Source organism: Dipodomys spectabilis, unplaced genomic scaffold (assembly GCF_019054845.1).
Source record: "Dipodomys spectabilis isolate Male_0828 unplaced genomic scaffold, ASM1905484v1 ptg000693l, whole genome shotgun sequence".
Taxonomy (NCBI): domain Eukaryota; kingdom Metazoa; phylum Chordata; class Mammalia; order Rodentia; family Heteromyidae; genus Dipodomys; species Dipodomys spectabilis.
Genome location: NW_024871370.1, coordinates 106,276 through 121,634, shown reverse-complemented (window position 1 = coordinate 121,634; position 15,359 = coordinate 106,276). Strand labels below are relative to the sequence as shown.

The following is a 15,359-nucleotide window of genomic DNA, read 5'->3' as shown; positions in this document are numbered from 1 at the left end:
GGGTGGGGGGCCTGGCTTGGGCCTGGTGGGGGGCCTGCAGATCTCCCCGCTCCCCCCCCCTCGGGCAGAGGCCTGGCAGGGGCCGGGTGGGGGGTGGGCAGGGGCTGGGCGTGGGGCCTGGCTTGGGCCTGGTGGGGGGCCTGCAGATCTCCCCTCTCCCCCCCCACCCCCCGGGCAGAGGCCTGGCAGGGGCTGGGTGGGGGACCAGGTGGCCCATGGCTGTCGAAGGATACACTTGAAGCCGTCTGAGGGGATGAGAATACAGTTTGGAGGGATTATCCGGGGCGAGCCCTGAAAGAGGGCACAGGGGTCAGAGGGCACAGGATGGTGGTTAGGATGGGTTCCCAGACCAGTCAGGGCAGTGGGAGTCCAAGGCTCGGCAGAGGCAGCCGGTTCCGGGCCCTGAGCCCCAGCCGCCCGGCCCTCTGCCCGCCTACCTTTGCCCTCTTCCCTTTCTTCTTCGCGTCTCTCCGTTTCCCCTCCCTTTTCACACTGCTTTCTGTTGCAGACAAGACAAAGCAGCTATGAGCTGGCGCTAGGCACCAAGGACCACTGAATTGTTTACCTTAAGATTTAAAACCTAAGAACAATCGATTATAATTTCTATAAAGGCAGAGCACAGAGAATTTCCCAAACAAAAGGTTGGCAAGAGCCTCAGGAGAGGCCCTGGGCAGGGGGCTGGGGCGTGCGTGCGTGCATGCGTGCGTGCACACCTGACATCCCGCGGGCACCGTGCGGTAGGCCCCCTGGGCCAGGGAACTCAAACGCTGCCCCTTAGCTGCCCCGGGGTTGTGCAGCTGAGTGACAGCCCCTCTCCATCTGCCTGGGCTGGGCCCCCCGACAGCCCCGGCCCGGCCCGTGCTGTGTCTCCGCAGACTCTGTCTCCTTGCTTTCTGGTTAGAAGCTGGCTGCCCTGTTCCCTTCTTGTCTGCACTGGTCTGGGCCGCGCTATGCGGGCAGCAGTGCCCCCTGCCCTGCCCTACCAAGGCAGCCGCGGCCACCCATCTGTGCGGGTCTCCCGCCCTCACATCCGGTGTCTCCACTAGAAGCCATGGCGGCCGGAGGGTGCGGGTTCTATCTTCATCGCATCATGGGCAGGGTCCTGGCCAGGGCGGCCTCTGTGTGCTCTGACCTGCCATGATGGCATGCTGGAAACTCAGTTCTGCCATAATGATTATAACAATAAGAGCCACAGCAGTTGCTACTGTTTTCTTTTCCTCTGTTTTGCTCAACAATGTCTTACGGGGGTGGGAATCGTGGCTCAGGTGATAGAGTGCCAGCCAATGAGTGAAACTTTGAGTCCTGGTCTCTGACAAAAAGAAGTCTCAAAGAGATGCTCCCAAGGTTTTAAGACATGTTTCACATTGTGCTCCTCCCCCGCCCCCATCTCCAGGGCTGCCATTTCTCTCCCTTGCCGGGGTTCTGTCCTGGGTTCTGTCCGCACACCTGCCTGGCCCTGGCAGTCTGACGGACCCCTGCAGGTCCCTATAGCTTGCTCGCTCGCTCTCTCTGGCCTGCTGCTTACCAGCTCCACGCACCTGGGACCCTGGCTCTGTCTTGTTCCTGTCTCTCCTGCCAATGCTGTAGCTGGTGCTCTGATCCCTGAGCCAGACCTCAAAAACTTAGAGCAAGAAAAAACAATAGCTACAATTGTGTCTGTTGTTGTTGCTACTATTGTTGTTGTTGTTATTATTATTATGGCAGTATTGGGACTGAACTCAGGGCCTTGAGCTTGTTTTCAGACAGGGTCTCATACTTTTTCCCTGGCCAGCCGTGGAACTCAAACCTATTCACGCCACGTCCTGTGTCGCAGAGATAGCAGAGGTTCACCTCCACAGCTAGCACTTGATTCAAGTCCATGGACTCCTGGCTGAGCCTGGCTGGCGCCGCTCCTTACCCGTCTCCTCCTTACGGAGGCGGTTGCACAGCATCTGGAGGGAAAATTCTCGGGACAGAGACTGGGTCGTGCCCTGGTTGAACACAGAGAGGCCTTCCAGGGGCAGCTCCAGCAGGTGCCTGTCTGCAATCAGGATCGTGTCCACCATCTCCATCTGACCTGTGAGCACGGAGATGATATTAACCGCAGGGAGACCTGCTCCCGATGGAGGGCCACCCCTCCCTGACCGTGCGACTGCCCCGATGGGGCAGACCTCAGCCCGGAGTGAGTGCGGGGCCCCGAGGTGTGCCCTGGCTCTGATGGGAGGTTGGGCTGCTCCCCTGTGGACCAAAGCCGGCCTGACTGCAGATGCTGACTGCTGGCTGATGGGAAAAGCCTGGTCCTGGGGTCACAGCTCACGCTCCGAGTCACACCAGGGAGGCTCTCCCTGCACGCTCCTCATGCACAGAGCAAAACACATTTGCTTAAAGCCAAGCAGCATCCTTCTTATCTGAATTGTGGCCATTTTTGGGACGGGAGCCCAGTTTAGTTTGGGTCCTTGGGAGAGATGGGGCCTGGCAGCAGAGTGAGATGTGGGACTGCCTTCCTGACTGCGTAGGACCCGAACCCCTCATGTGGTCTGCCCGCTGTGGCTGGAGCCCCGAGGCCCTGTCTCCCGGCACGGGGCAGCGGGGCTTGTGGGGGAGGTGCTTGGCACTCTGGGAAATCAAAGTTCTTTTCTGGTTGAGTGACAACCCCCTTGGTTCTGTCTTGACAAGTTCTTGTGGGAGATACGAAAGCATCTAAGAATTGAAGAATGATATTGCCCTTTATAAAAGCAGCAGATGCCAGGGAAGGAAAATGAAGCTGGTAGTTGCTTAGCCCCCGGGGTACGTGCTGAGCACAGCCGGCGTTTCCCGGGGTGTTGCGTCAGGAGCACAGGGGTGCGCTCGGAAGCAGCAGAACGGGAGGACGGGGCCCTGCACGGTGCTGCGGGCCTGGAGGCCATCCCCAGGACGACAGTTCATCCTTTCCAGAAGCATCACAGCCTCCTCTGCCATGGGACGCCCTTCCTGGCCAGGGGTCAGCTTTATCTCCTGCACAAGGTCAGCCTAGGTCTTCTCCCAGGCAGGCTCCGCAGGGGGTGGGCACTGACCACCAGCCTAGGAGGGGCAGGTGACCAGACACTGTCCGCATCTGTGAGCAGGACCTTCAGGTCTCCTCCTGGTGGGGATGCCCAGCACACAGGGAGCCCCACACTCTGTTCACATCTCCAGCCTGCTGGCTAGGAACGTGGCCACTCAGCCTTCCTCAGTGGGCTGGGCAGGGGTTCCAGTCCATCTCTTCCCGTGATGCACGCTTCTGTGGTCTGCGCTGCGGCCACCTACCTGTTGGATTGGACACTTTCCTTTCCTTCTCTTTGCCCTTTGACTTCCCTGGCTCGGTCACGATCACAGGAACTGGAATTCTGAAAGACAAAGCTGGGGTCTCGTGCCCAGGTGCACTGGAGCTAGGTCTCTGGCGGGCTGTGCGCCTTTCTGACTGCTGTCACTGGGACGGGCTAAGGACACCCTGGGCACGGGGAGTGAGCCAGAGATGCCACAGAGCAGGCCCCGCCCCCGGGGGAGAGCAGCACTGATCACACCGCCCACCACTGTCGTGGCACTCAGAGCTCCATCTGTGAGGCCTGATCCAAAGAACACTTCCACGCCTCTGCTCAGCACCCCAGCGCGTGGTCCCACCACAGCTGCAGAACTGAGCCCACGGTACCTGACTTCTGGAAAGTTCAGCAGGGGAAAGATGGGCCGCAGGTAATCTTCCATGGGCTCCAGGACCCCGCTGAGCTTCTGCAGACAGAGTTCTCTCTCTTCAGCAGGCAGGGTCTCCAGATCCTGTCCCAACAAACCGCAGCCTGTCCCCAAGTGTGTGGGGCCCCACACAGCCCCTCCAGCTGAGTGAGCAGGGGACGGGAAGGTCTGAGCTCCTGCCCTCTGGGGGGCACAGCGGACACCGCCGTCTCCACACACCTGTGCTACAGCCCCAGGACTCCCAGCCCGTGTGCTCAAGGCCACCCTGAGACCCTCTGCAGACTGCCTGTGTGCTGTGGACAGAGGCTGCCAGGGCCCTCCACACAGTCAGATTCAGCAGGGAGCGTTGACCACACTGGGGCCTGGCCCCACCCCGGGGCCCTGGCTCTCCCAGGGTGCTCACACTGGGGCCTGGCCCCACCCCGGGGCCCTGGCTCTCCCAGGGTGCTCACACTGGGGCCTGGTACTGCTCCAGGGCCCTGGCTCTCCCAGGGTGCTCACACTGGGGCCTGGTACTGCTCCAGAGCCCTGGCTATCCCAGGGTGCTCACACTGGGGCCTGGCCCCGCCCCAGGGCCCTGGTCTCCCAGGATGCCCACACTGGGGACTGGCCCCGCCCCGGGGCCCTGGCTATTCCAGGGTGCCCATCGTCTGCAGTGCCATCTGGAGCCAGGCCCAGGAGCGTAGGTCCGCCGTGTACCCGAGCTTGATTCTGGGTCAGCTTCTGGAACTGCTGGAACTTGGCCATCAGGTCTGAGAAGGCTGCCGGGATCACTGTCATCTTCATCACTTTGCAGTGCCCTGTGCAGACACAGGGCTGAGTGCCAGGCTGCCGGGTGTGCGGCTCAGAGGTCAGCCCTGAGCCGCCCACGTGTCGCTGCAGGATGGGCAGACAGCGCGGGCAGAGCCTCTTGCTACCACCTCTGGCCCCGCTGGACCCCTGGGTTTCCTCACCCGCGGCTGGGTGTGTGCTCGGGCTTCCCCGGGGAAGGCCACGTCCACCCCACGTGCTCAGCAGGAAGTGGGACCTCGGCCCCAGCTCACCGCCTACTTGCTGCAGTTTGCCCTTGACTGTGGACGTGGACTTGGGCTTCTCGTAGGCGGCTGCGTAGAGTCGGGACCTGTGGGCCAAGACAGTCGGGAGCCAGGCCCAGCGGGGCCGGAAAGCCAAGCTGCGGCCTCAGCCGCGGTGCTGCCCTCCAGGGTCTCTTCCCAGCAGGGCTGGTCGAGATGAGGCCCTCGCCTCCACCCCAGGCCCAGACCAGAGCTGTCCACTCCCATCGCCTCTCGGCTCCATCTCGGGGCGGCCTCGGGTTCCAGGACTCGACCTCAGAGAGCGGGCGCCCTCCCAGACCCCAGCCTGGCCTCTGTCTCAGGCCCGGGCCTGGCTGGCAGGACCCGTTCAGGACACTTCGCAGCTGACCACGGCCCCCAGGGCGGGGCTTCTCCTCGGGCAGGGGCCCACCCCAGGTCCTTACATGTCTGGAGAGTGATGCAGGAAGACAGCCTGGACCGAGGGTGGAATCTCGCTGAGGAAGTTGAAGTGCTGCTCAGTGACGCAGAGGTTCTGATAGGCCTGAGTGACAAACAGGGCGAGGGAGAGGCCATGGAAGGGGCTCCAGGGTCCTGCCTGTGCTGGGAGCCACCACAAGGGGGAGACAGGCACCGCGTGGGAAGAGGCGTCTTCCGGGCCAGCGCAGCCCCGCCCACCGCCTCTCCTATTCCCCACGTCGCAGGCAGAGGGGCAGACGCGCACATGCACACACGCATGCGGACACGGCTGTGCCCTCGCTGCCCGCAGGCCGGCACCCTGCCCAGGCTCTCACGCCTCCAACTTGAGCCTCTAGCACACAGTGCGCGTCTGCAGGCACCGCAGCCACGGACCTCTTGTCTGTGGGCAGCACCAGCCCTCGCCCATGCACAGCTCTTCTCCTGCCGGCAGTCAGCTTCTCCCCGGATGGCTCGTGGGCCACCGCTTCTCCATTCTGCTCAGCTTCTCCCCGGATGGCTCGTGGGCCACTGCTTCTCCATTCTGCTCAGCTTCTCCCATCGATGGCTCGTAGGCCACGGCTTCTCCATTCTGCTCAGCTTCTCTCATCGATGGCTCATGGGCCACGGCTTCTCTGTTCTGTTCAGCTTCTCCCCGGATGGCTTGTGGGCCATGGCTTCTCTGTTCTGTTCAGCTTCTCCCATCGATGGCTCGTGGGCCATGGCTTCTCTGTTCTGTTCAGCTTCTCCCCTGGATGGCTCGTGGGCCACACGGCTTCTCTATTCTGTTCAGCTTCCCCCCTGGATGGCTCGTGGGCCACGGCTTCTCTGGTCTGCTCGCTTCTCCCCTGGAAGGCTCGTGGGCCATGGCTTCTCTGTTCTGTTCAGCTTCTCCCATTGATGGCTCGTGGGCCATGGCTTCTCCGTTCTGTTCAGCTTCTCTCCAGGAAGGCTCGTGGGCCATGGCTTCTCTGTTCTGCTCAGCTTCTCTCCAGGAAGGCTCGTGGGCCATGGCTTCTCTGTTCTGTTCAGCTTCTCCCATCGATGGCTCGTGGGCCATGGCTTCTCTGTTCTGTTCAGCTTCTCCCATCGATGGCTCGTGGGCCATGGCTTCTCCGTTCTGTTCAGCTTCTCCCATCGATGGCTCGTGGGCCATGGCTTCTCCGTTCTGTTCAGCTTCTCCCATCAATGGCTCGTGGGCCATGGCTTCTCTGTTCTGCTCAGCTTCTCCCATCGATGGCTCGTGGGCCATGGCTTTTCCGTTCTGCTCAGCTTCTCTCCAGGATGGCTCGTGGGCCATGGCTTCTCTGATCTGTTCATGTTTTTGTATCTCATAGTCACATTGCTGTGTGGTAACATCTTGCTGGATCACCATCCTTCCTGCTCATCCTCCATGACTCTTGGTTCACCTTTTTCTTTCTTTTATAAATATCAGCCCTTTTAAAGCAACCCACAGTTACATTTTCCCCTTTCATCCAATCCAACAATTGTTGACCTGGAGTGACTAGTCTTGCACTCTTCCTCTTTTGGGACTGTCTGTTTTGTATTTTCCCCTCTCTTCATTGTCCTTTGGATTGATACAGTACTACTGTAAAATGTTTCCTTTTTGTTAACCTGGTTACACGTTATTTTGGTTGGTACTGTAGGACCTGGGGGGTAGGGACTCCTGGACCTCCGAGGTCTACCATTTCTCTGGTGGTGACGGGTGCGGGGTATCGGCTGTCCCTCACCCCCACCCCTTACACTGTTCTGCCTCCCACTCTGGCCCTGTGATGCCATCGGAAGCTCACAGGACTTCATGGTTCAGACCCCAGCGCTGTCTTTTTGGTCAGTTGCGGGGCTGTCCTTGAGCCTCCTTGTGTTCACGGTGGCTCTGTCACTTGAGCCACAGTGCCACCTCCAGCACCATGGCACTTCACTCCCATGGTGCTTTGCGTCAGTTCTGGTCAAGGCTCGGCCTCTCCGGACGGTTTATGTAACTGCCTGAAAGGATTGGCCAGAAGCCTCCCTGATTGGCCAGAAGCCTCCTTTTGGTTTTTCTTTTATTATTGGTCACAGATTGCCTTGGGATTTTGTTTGCCTAGAAATGTCTTCATGCACCTGCCTTGTGAACAGTATTTCACTGTTCAGTATTTCACTGGAGGCTCTTTTCCTTTGGCCTGGTAATGTGCTGTTTTCTTCAGATGCTAGGAGTTTGTCACTTTGTGCTCAGAGGGTGATTTTCTTGATGTTTCTGCAAGTGTGTGTGTGTGTGTATGTGTGTGTGTGTGTGCGCACCCGCACACACACATGCATGATTTCACATGGTAAATCCCAAGCCTGTAGGTCTTATGAGCATAGGAAGTTCCTTCCTAGCGTTGCTTGAAGACTCAAAGAAATGTGACTCTGGCCTTTGGCTAGGCTCTTGCCCTCCTTGGCTCCTGTGTCTTCTCCCACGGGGTCTTCTCTGGGTCTGAGCTGGTCTTGGGTCCGGGTGTGGACTGCGATCACTTCCCTGCTCTCCACTTCTGAAGTTCCAGGCCCGTGTGTCTGGGGCTGTTCCCCAGCCAGAGTCCCGTGGCTGCTCCTCCCTGTGGCCTCTCCCTAGAGCACACTTGTAGGTCTCGGCTGTCCTGAGTGGGCCAGTGGCTCCCTGGTGGCACCATCTGAACCTCACCAGCTCTGGCTGCGGCTGCAGCTGGTGCCGCGTGCCTGGCGTGGTTTGGATCACGGCGCCAGCTTCCCTGTGTCTGTGTGCAGGGGAGGGCAGCCATGTGCTCTGCACTGTGCCGCTCTGCTGAGCACTCCTACACCGCTGTCTGGGGCTCAGCCCGAGGGTTCACTGCCAAGCTCAGTGCGGGCCCGTCTGCACCCATGTTCTGTGAACTTGTCCTCTATGCCCTTCACCGGGGAAGCCATTTACACTCCCACCTGACAGAACAGAGCCCACACAGCCTCCTCCCTAGGATCCACCCTGCAGGCTGAACCTCAGGCTGCCAGCCAGGCTCCTTCCCCTCTAAGGCCCACAGAGGCCCACTTTCCCTCTTGGGGTGGACCTCAGGGTGTCAGCCCAGGCTCCTTCCCCTCTAAGTCCCACAGAGGCCCACTTTCCCTCTTGGAGTAGACCTCAGGGTGTCAGCCCAGGCTCCTTCCCCTCTAAGTCCCACAGAGGCCCACTTTCCCTCTTGGGGTGGACCTGGCTGCCGGCCAGGCTCCTTCCCCTCTAAGTCCCACAGAGGCCCACTTTCCCTCTTGGGGTGGACCTCAGGCTGCCGGCCAGGCTCCTTCCCCTCTAAGTCTTTCTGTCTTGGGGTGGACCTCAGGGTGTCAGCCAGGCTCCTTCCCCTCTAAGTCCCACAGAGGCCCACTTTCCCTCTTGGGGTGGAGACTGGGAATCCACTGGTGATGTCTAAGGCAGTTTTGGTTGTCAAAGGCCAACATCCCCAGCTGCATGCCGACCACACAGAACTGGCCCCGGTATGGGCACAAGCAAGTACTCAGGAACAGAGGATGCAGAGGGGCTGGGAGCCACCCACAGGAGGACGGGGACAGTACAGAGGAGGTCATCCTCAGGAGGACAGGGGACAGTACAGAGGTCATCCTCAGGAGGATGGGGACAGTACAGAGGTCATACTCAGGAGGACAGCGACAGTACAGAGGAGGTCATCCTCAGGAGGATGGGGACAGTACAGAGGTCATCCTCAGGAGGACGGGGACAGTACAGAGGTCATCCTCAGGAGGACGGGGACAGTACAGAGGTCATCCTCAGGAGGACAGGGGACAGTACAGAGGTCATCCTCAGGAGGACAGGGGACAGTACAGAGGAGGTCATCCTCAGGAGGACAGGGGACAGTACAGAGGTCATCCTCAGGAGGACAGGGGACAGTACAGAGGTCATCCTCAGGAGGACAGGGGACAGTACAGAGGAGGTCATCCTCAGGAGGACAGGGGACAGTACAGAGGAGGTCATCCTCAGGAGGACGGGGACAGTACAGAGGAGGTCATCCTCAGGAGGATGGGGACAGTACAGAGGAGGTCATCCTCAGGAGGACAGGGGACAGTACAGAGGTCATCCTCAGGAGGATGGGGACAGTACAGAGGAGGTCATCCTCAGGAGGACAGGGGACAGTACAGAGGAGGTCATCCTCAGGAGGACAGGGGACAGTACAGAGGTCATCCTCAGGAGGACAGGGGATAGTACAGAGGTCATCCTCAGGAGGACAGGGGACAGTACAGAGGTCATCCTCAGGAGGACAGGGGACAGTACAGAGGAAGTCATCCTCAGGAGGACGGGGACAGTACAGAGGAGGTCATCCTCAGGAGGACGGAAAGGAGCACAGTCTAGGCAGGGCCATGGAGGGATCTGGAGCTCCCTGGGGGGCCGGGGGGGGTCTGGGGGCCATGGAGGGATCTGGAGCTCCCTGGGGGCCAGGGGGGGTCTGGGGGCCATGGAGGGATCTGGAGTTCCCTGGGGGCCAGGGGGGGTCTGGGGGCCATGGAGGGATCTGGAGCTCCCTGGGGGCCAGGGGGGGTCTGGGGGCCATGGAGGGATCTGGAGCTCCCTGGGGGCCAGGGGGGGTCTGGGGGCCATGGAGGGATCTGGAGTCCCCTGGGGGCCAGGAGGGTCTGGGGGCCATGGAGGGATCTGGAGCTCCCTGGGGGCCAGGGGGGGTCTGGGGGCCATGGAGGGATCTGGAGTTCCCTGGGGGCCAGGGGGGGTCTGGGGGCCATGGAGGGATCTGGAGCTCCCTGGGGGCCGGGGGGGGTCTGGGGGCCATGGAGGGATCTGGAGTCCCCTGGGGGCCAGGAGGGTCTGGGGGCCATGGAGGGATCTGGAGCTCCCTGGGGGCCAGGGGGGGTCTGGGGGCCATGGAGGGATCTGGAGCTCCCTGGGGGCCAGGGGGGGTCTGGGGGCCATGGAGGGATCTGGAGCTCCCTGGGGGGCCGGGGGGGTCTGGGGGCCATGGAGGGATCTGGAGCTCCCTGGGGGCCAGGGGGGGTCTGGGGGCCATGGAGGGATCTGGAGTCCCCTGGGGGGCCGGGAGGGTCTGGGGGCCATGGAGGGATCTGTAACCCCCCTGGGGGGCCAGGGGGGTCTGGGTCCCTGGGTGGGACCATGGTGTCTGGAGGCCTCTGGGAGCAGGTCTGGAGCCCCCCTCCCCTCACCTTGAAGGTGGTGGTCAGCTTCTGCTCCATGCTGGCAAACAGGCTGGTGGAAGTCTTGTACTGCTGCTTCAGCTGCGTCTGGAGCTGCAGCAGAGCTGCCAGCTGTGAGCTGCTGGTGTTGGCCGTGGCCTTGAGCAGCACCTCCTGCATCATCTCCGAGGCTGAGCAACTCTGACACAGACCAGGATGGTGGTCATGTATGTGCAGCGTGACCCCTGTGGGCCCGGGGGGGGGGCAGAAGCTGGGCAGGCACACAGTGGTGATTCCTGGGTAGACCTCTGACTACACTGGCCTTTGGCCACGCAGGGGGTCCTGAGGACGCGCCACTGGTGGACCCGCAGGGCCGAGGAGAGGGGGCAGACTGCCTTGGGGCTGCCTAGGCCTGTCTCTTTTACCCGGGTGCACCCCACAGCCAAGACCCCAGCTTCAGGCTGGCCGGTGGGCGCCGTGGTTGCGCCCGGTGCCCGGGGCAGGGCCGTACCTGAGACAGAGCCAGAAACTGGCAGGTGGAGGCGGGGTCCAGGGTGCCGGTGCACTCCACCATCTCCAGGCTGGCAGCGGCCGCGATCTTTGTGAGCTTGTTGCCCAGGGCGGTGTGCAGGCACTGCAGCAGCACTTCAGAGGCCTGGGCCAGGTACCGCTGGGCCATCACCATCCTCTTCTGCGGGCCAGAGAGGCTCAGCCTCAGGCTCCCCGGCGGAGACCGCTGAGGGACCGGGAGCGGGGAGGGGGGCTCCGGCACACCCACCTTCAGACTCTCGGCCTTCTTGCTGTGCTTCTTGGGGGCGTCCTTGAAGGGCGGCGGCTCCCGCACGAAGAGCTCTGGGCTCTTTATTTCGGCCTCCATCTCCAGGGATCGCAGCCGGCTCACCTTGGCCCCCATCTAGGGCACACACAGGGCTGGGCAGCTCCCGGACTCCTCCCGGCCAGGGGCCGGGGCGGGCCCCATCTATCACGGCCCTCGGCGCCTGCTCTGCCCAAGATGGGCTTTGTGGATGTGGAAGGGCCACGGCTTGAGAGGCGCCGATGACCATGAGTGGCGGCCAGGGTGCAGGTAAACCGAGGGAGCAGACCAGCACCACAGGCCCAGTCACTACCATGGCTCCTCCTGTCCCGTCCTCCACCCCGGAATCTCCCACTGCACGTCCTCCACTCCAGTGCTCCACCCCGGAATCTCCCACTGCACGTCCTCCACTCCAGTGCTCCACCCCGGAATCTCCCACTGTACGTCCTCCACTCCAGTCCTCCACCCCGGAATCTCCCACTGCGCGCGTCCTCCACCCCAGAATCTCCCACTGCGCGTCCTCCACTCCAGTGCTCCACCGCGGAATCTCCCACTGCACGTCCTCCACTCCAGTCCTCCACCCTGGAATCTCCCACTGCGCGTCCTCCACTCCAGTGCTCCACCCCGGAATCTCCCACTGCGCATCCTCCACTCCAGTCCTCCAGCCCGGAATCTCCCACTGCGCATCCTCCACTCCAGTGCTCCACCCCGGAATCTCCCACTGCGCGTCCTCCACTCCAGTGCTCCACCCCGGAATCTCCCACTGCGCGTCCTCCACTCCAGTGCTCCACCCCTGACATTCCCACTGCGCGTCCTCCACTCCAGTGCTCCACCCCGGAATCTCCCACTGTGCGTCCTCCAATCCAGTGCTCCACCCCTGACATTCCCACTGCGCGTCCTCCACTCCAGTCCTCCACCCCAGAATCTCCCACTGCGCGTCCTCCACTCCAGTGCTCCACCCCGGAATCTCCCACTGCGCGTCCTCCACTCCAGTGCTCCACCCCGGAATCTCCCACTGCGCGTCCTCCACTCCAGTCCTCCACCCCGGAATCTCCCACTGCGCGTCCTCCACTCCAGTGCTCCACCCCGGAATCTCCCACTGCGCGTCCTCCACTCCAGTCCTCCACCCCGGAATCTCCCACTGCGCGTCCTCCACTCCAGTCCTCCACCCCGGAATCTCCCACTGCGCGTCCTCCACTCCAGTGCTCCACCCCGGAATCTCCCACTGCGCGTCCTCCACTCCAGTCCTCCACCCCGGAATCTCCCACTGCGCGTCCTCCACTCCAGTGCTCCACCCCGGAATCTCCCACTGTCCGTCCTCCACTCCAGTCCTCCACCCCGGAATCTCCCACTGCGCGTCCTCCACTCCAGTCCTCCACCCTGGAATCTCCCACTGCGCGTCCTCCACTCCAGTCCTCCACCCCGGAATCTCCCACTGCGCGTCCTCCACTCCAGTGCTCCACCCCGGAATCTCCCACTGCGCGTCCTCCACTCCAGTCCTCCACCCCGGAATCTCCCACTGTGCGTCCTCCACTCCAGTCCTCCACCCCGGAATCTCCCACTGCGCGTCCTCCACTCCAGTCCTCCACCCCTGACATTCCCACTGTGCGTCCTCCACTCCAGTGCTCCACCCCGGAATCTCCCACTGCGCGTCCTCCACTCCAGTGCTCCACCCCGGAATCTCCCACTGCGCGTCCTCCACTCCAGTCCTCCACCCCGGAATCTCCCACTGCGCGTCCTCCACTCCAGTCCTCCACCCCGGAATCTCCCACTGCGCGTCCTCCACTCCAGTCCTCCACCCCGGAATCTCCCACTGCGCGTCCTCCACTCCAGTCCTCCACCCCGGAATCTCCCACTGCGCGTCCTCCACTCCAGTGCTCCACCCCGGAATCTCCCACTGCGCGTCCTCCACTCCAGTCCTCCACCCCGGAATCTCCCACTGCGCGTCCTCCACTCCAGTCCTCCACCCCGGAATCTCCCACTGCGCGTCCTCCACTCCAGTGCTCCACCCCGGAATCTCCCACTGCGCGTCCTCCACTCCAGTGCTCCACCCCGGAATCTCCCACTGCGCGTCCTCCACTCCAGTGCTCCACCCCGGAATCTCCCACTGCGCGTCCTCCACTCCAGTCCTCCACCCTGGAATCTCCCACTGCGCGTCCTCCACTCCAGTCCTCCACCCCGGAATCTCCCACTGTCCGTCCTCCACTCCAGTGCTCCACCCCGGAATCTCCCACTGTGCGTCCTCCACTCCAGTCCTCCACCCCTGACATTCCCACTGTGCATCCTCCACTCCAGCCCTCCCCTCCCGAGGCTCCCACTGTCCAGTTCTTTAGAAAAGCCCTCCCTGCCTGTCAGTGTGGTCAGTATGAAGCACTCTCCCAGAGTGGCCAGGAGACAGACACTAAGTGAGGGAAGCGAATGCAGGCAGGCAAGGGAGCAGGCCCTGAAGATTGGGTAGAGGCGGAGAGGTGGAGAGGGCCTGGGCTTGTGGGATCAGAAGATGTTGCTTTGGTAAGAAGCTGAATGCCCTCTCAGTTGCTGGCAGACTAAGTGGGTAAGAAGCCATCCTATGCACAGAGGCCTGGCAGCCTTGACCCAGAAGACAATGTCCCTTGTGCTGGCCACACTGCCCCCCCACCCGCAGTGCTGGCCAAGCTGTAGGGAGCACCCACCAAAACCCAGGCTGGGTCCACACCCAGCCTCTACAAAGCCCAGAGATACCGAGCTTGTTTTGAAGCACAGTGGACTCATACTAGAGGCTGCAAACACCAAACCTGCCTTGAAATTAAACACTGTCCTTAGAGTCATGAAGTTGGTCAAGGAATCTGAAAAAATCTCAAGCTGTGGGATCTGAAAGCACCTCAAACTGACACGGAGAACAATACTACCCACCAAACGATGGGGCTTTGTCAAGACAGGGCTTAGAGGAAAGACCCTGACTGTGAGAATGGAAAGGCTGGAAGGCTTTAGTTTCTAGAAGCCCTGAGGCAGCAGGCAGCCACATCTAAGAGAAAAGAAGGGAGCTGGGGCGGGGGACGGGGGCCTGGTGCTGCGTTTCTGGAGCCTCCTGGGCCCATGTAGGGCCAGCACGCTTGGGGCCAGGGCTGCATGCCACCTGCAGCATCCCACCAAGAACACGCCAGGCTCTGTGTGGCAGCCAGACAGGTTCTCACGGCCCTAGCAGGCTCCGTCCGTTCACCCAGCAAAAGCCCCATCCTGCCCAGGGGCTGGCCTGGCTGGGAGCCCGCTGGATGCAGGGCTGGCTGGGACACAGGCCAGCTAGGCCGGCCTGGAGGGGTTTGTCTGTTGGGCAGGTGCTGGGGCGTCCAGGGCGTGCAGGACTCTGATGGGCAGGGAGCGAGGGCCTTCGAGAGGCTCCTGTGTGCTCTGAGTGGCCGGCAACTGGGAGTGGAGACTGCTTTCTGGCTCCCTGGCTGTGGGGGTGGGGGTGGCCTGGAGGTGGGCCAGTGTGGGGGGCTCGCCCAGGGAGCCTGTGTTCCTCAGGCACAGACATAGCAGAATGCGCCCTGAGTCAAGAGCCAGGCACCTACCAAGAGGCCCTCCTCCCAGCAGAAGGAGGAGCGCACGGGGTCTGTCTGTACCGCCAGCAGGCGCAGGGCTCTCCCGACCAGGCCCAGGAACTTGGCTCGGATTTCCACACAGCCCACGCACAGTGGCTGCATGCTCTCTAGCTGCACCAGCGACATGTGCACCAGGGTCCGCTTCAGGGTGAACCATTGCTTCCAAGATAAGGAGGCCTGGTCACCATGGTGCTTGGGAACCTGCCCAGCCCGGAAGCCCACAGGCCCCCCCCCAGCCCTCCCCTGGAAGCCCCTCCCCCCGCCCACAGGCCTCCCCCCAGCCCTGCCCAGCCCGGAAGCCCACAGGCCTCCCCCCAGCCCTGCCCAGCCCAGCCCAGCCCGGAAGCCCACAGGCCTCCCCCCAGCCCTCCCCTGGAAGCCCCCCCCCGTCCACAGGCCTCCCCCCAGCCCTGCCCAGCCCTGCCCAGCCCAGAAGCCCACAGGCCTCCCCCCAGCCCTGCCCAGACCAGAAGCCCACAGGCCCCCCCCAGCCCTCCCCTGGAAGCCCCTCCCCCCGCCCACAGGCCTCCCCCCAGCCCTGCCCAGACCAGAAGCCCACAGGCCTCCCCCCAGCCCTGCCCAGCCCGGAAGCCCACAGGCCCCCCCCCAGCCCTGCCCAGCCCGGAAGCCCACAGGCCTCCCCCCAGCCCTCCCCTGGAAGCCCCCCCCCGTCCACAG

The 15,359-nt window shown here is 62.4% G+C and overlaps 1 protein-coding gene across 1 annotated transcript in view; it reads right to left on the bottom strand.

Moving 5' to 3' along the window:
* Positions 1 to 15,359, bottom strand: part of Cfap46 (cilia and flagella associated protein 46) — a 103,569-nt gene that overhangs the window by 9,210 nt on the left and 79,000 nt on the right. Inside the window, exons 42-53 of the mRNA XM_042672300.1 lie at positions 14,652 to 14,840; positions 11,065 to 11,199; positions 10,798 to 10,977; positions 10,317 to 10,487; positions 5,162 to 5,259; positions 4,728 to 4,804; positions 4,377 to 4,484; positions 3,647 to 3,743; positions 3,265 to 3,344; positions 1,898 to 2,056; positions 438 to 499; positions 234 to 291 (exon numbers count right to left, since the gene is read on the bottom strand). Coding sequence (XP_042528234.1) covers positions 234 to 291; positions 438 to 499; positions 1,898 to 2,056; positions 3,265 to 3,344; positions 3,647 to 3,743; positions 4,377 to 4,484; positions 4,728 to 4,804; positions 5,162 to 5,259; positions 10,317 to 10,487; positions 10,798 to 10,977; positions 11,065 to 11,199; positions 14,652 to 14,840 — 1,414 coding nt within the window. The remainder of the gene's footprint in view (positions 1 to 233; positions 292 to 437; positions 500 to 1,897; positions 2,057 to 3,264; positions 3,345 to 3,646; positions 3,744 to 4,376; positions 4,485 to 4,727; positions 4,805 to 5,161; positions 5,260 to 10,316; positions 10,488 to 10,797; positions 10,978 to 11,064; positions 11,200 to 14,651; positions 14,841 to 15,359) is intronic.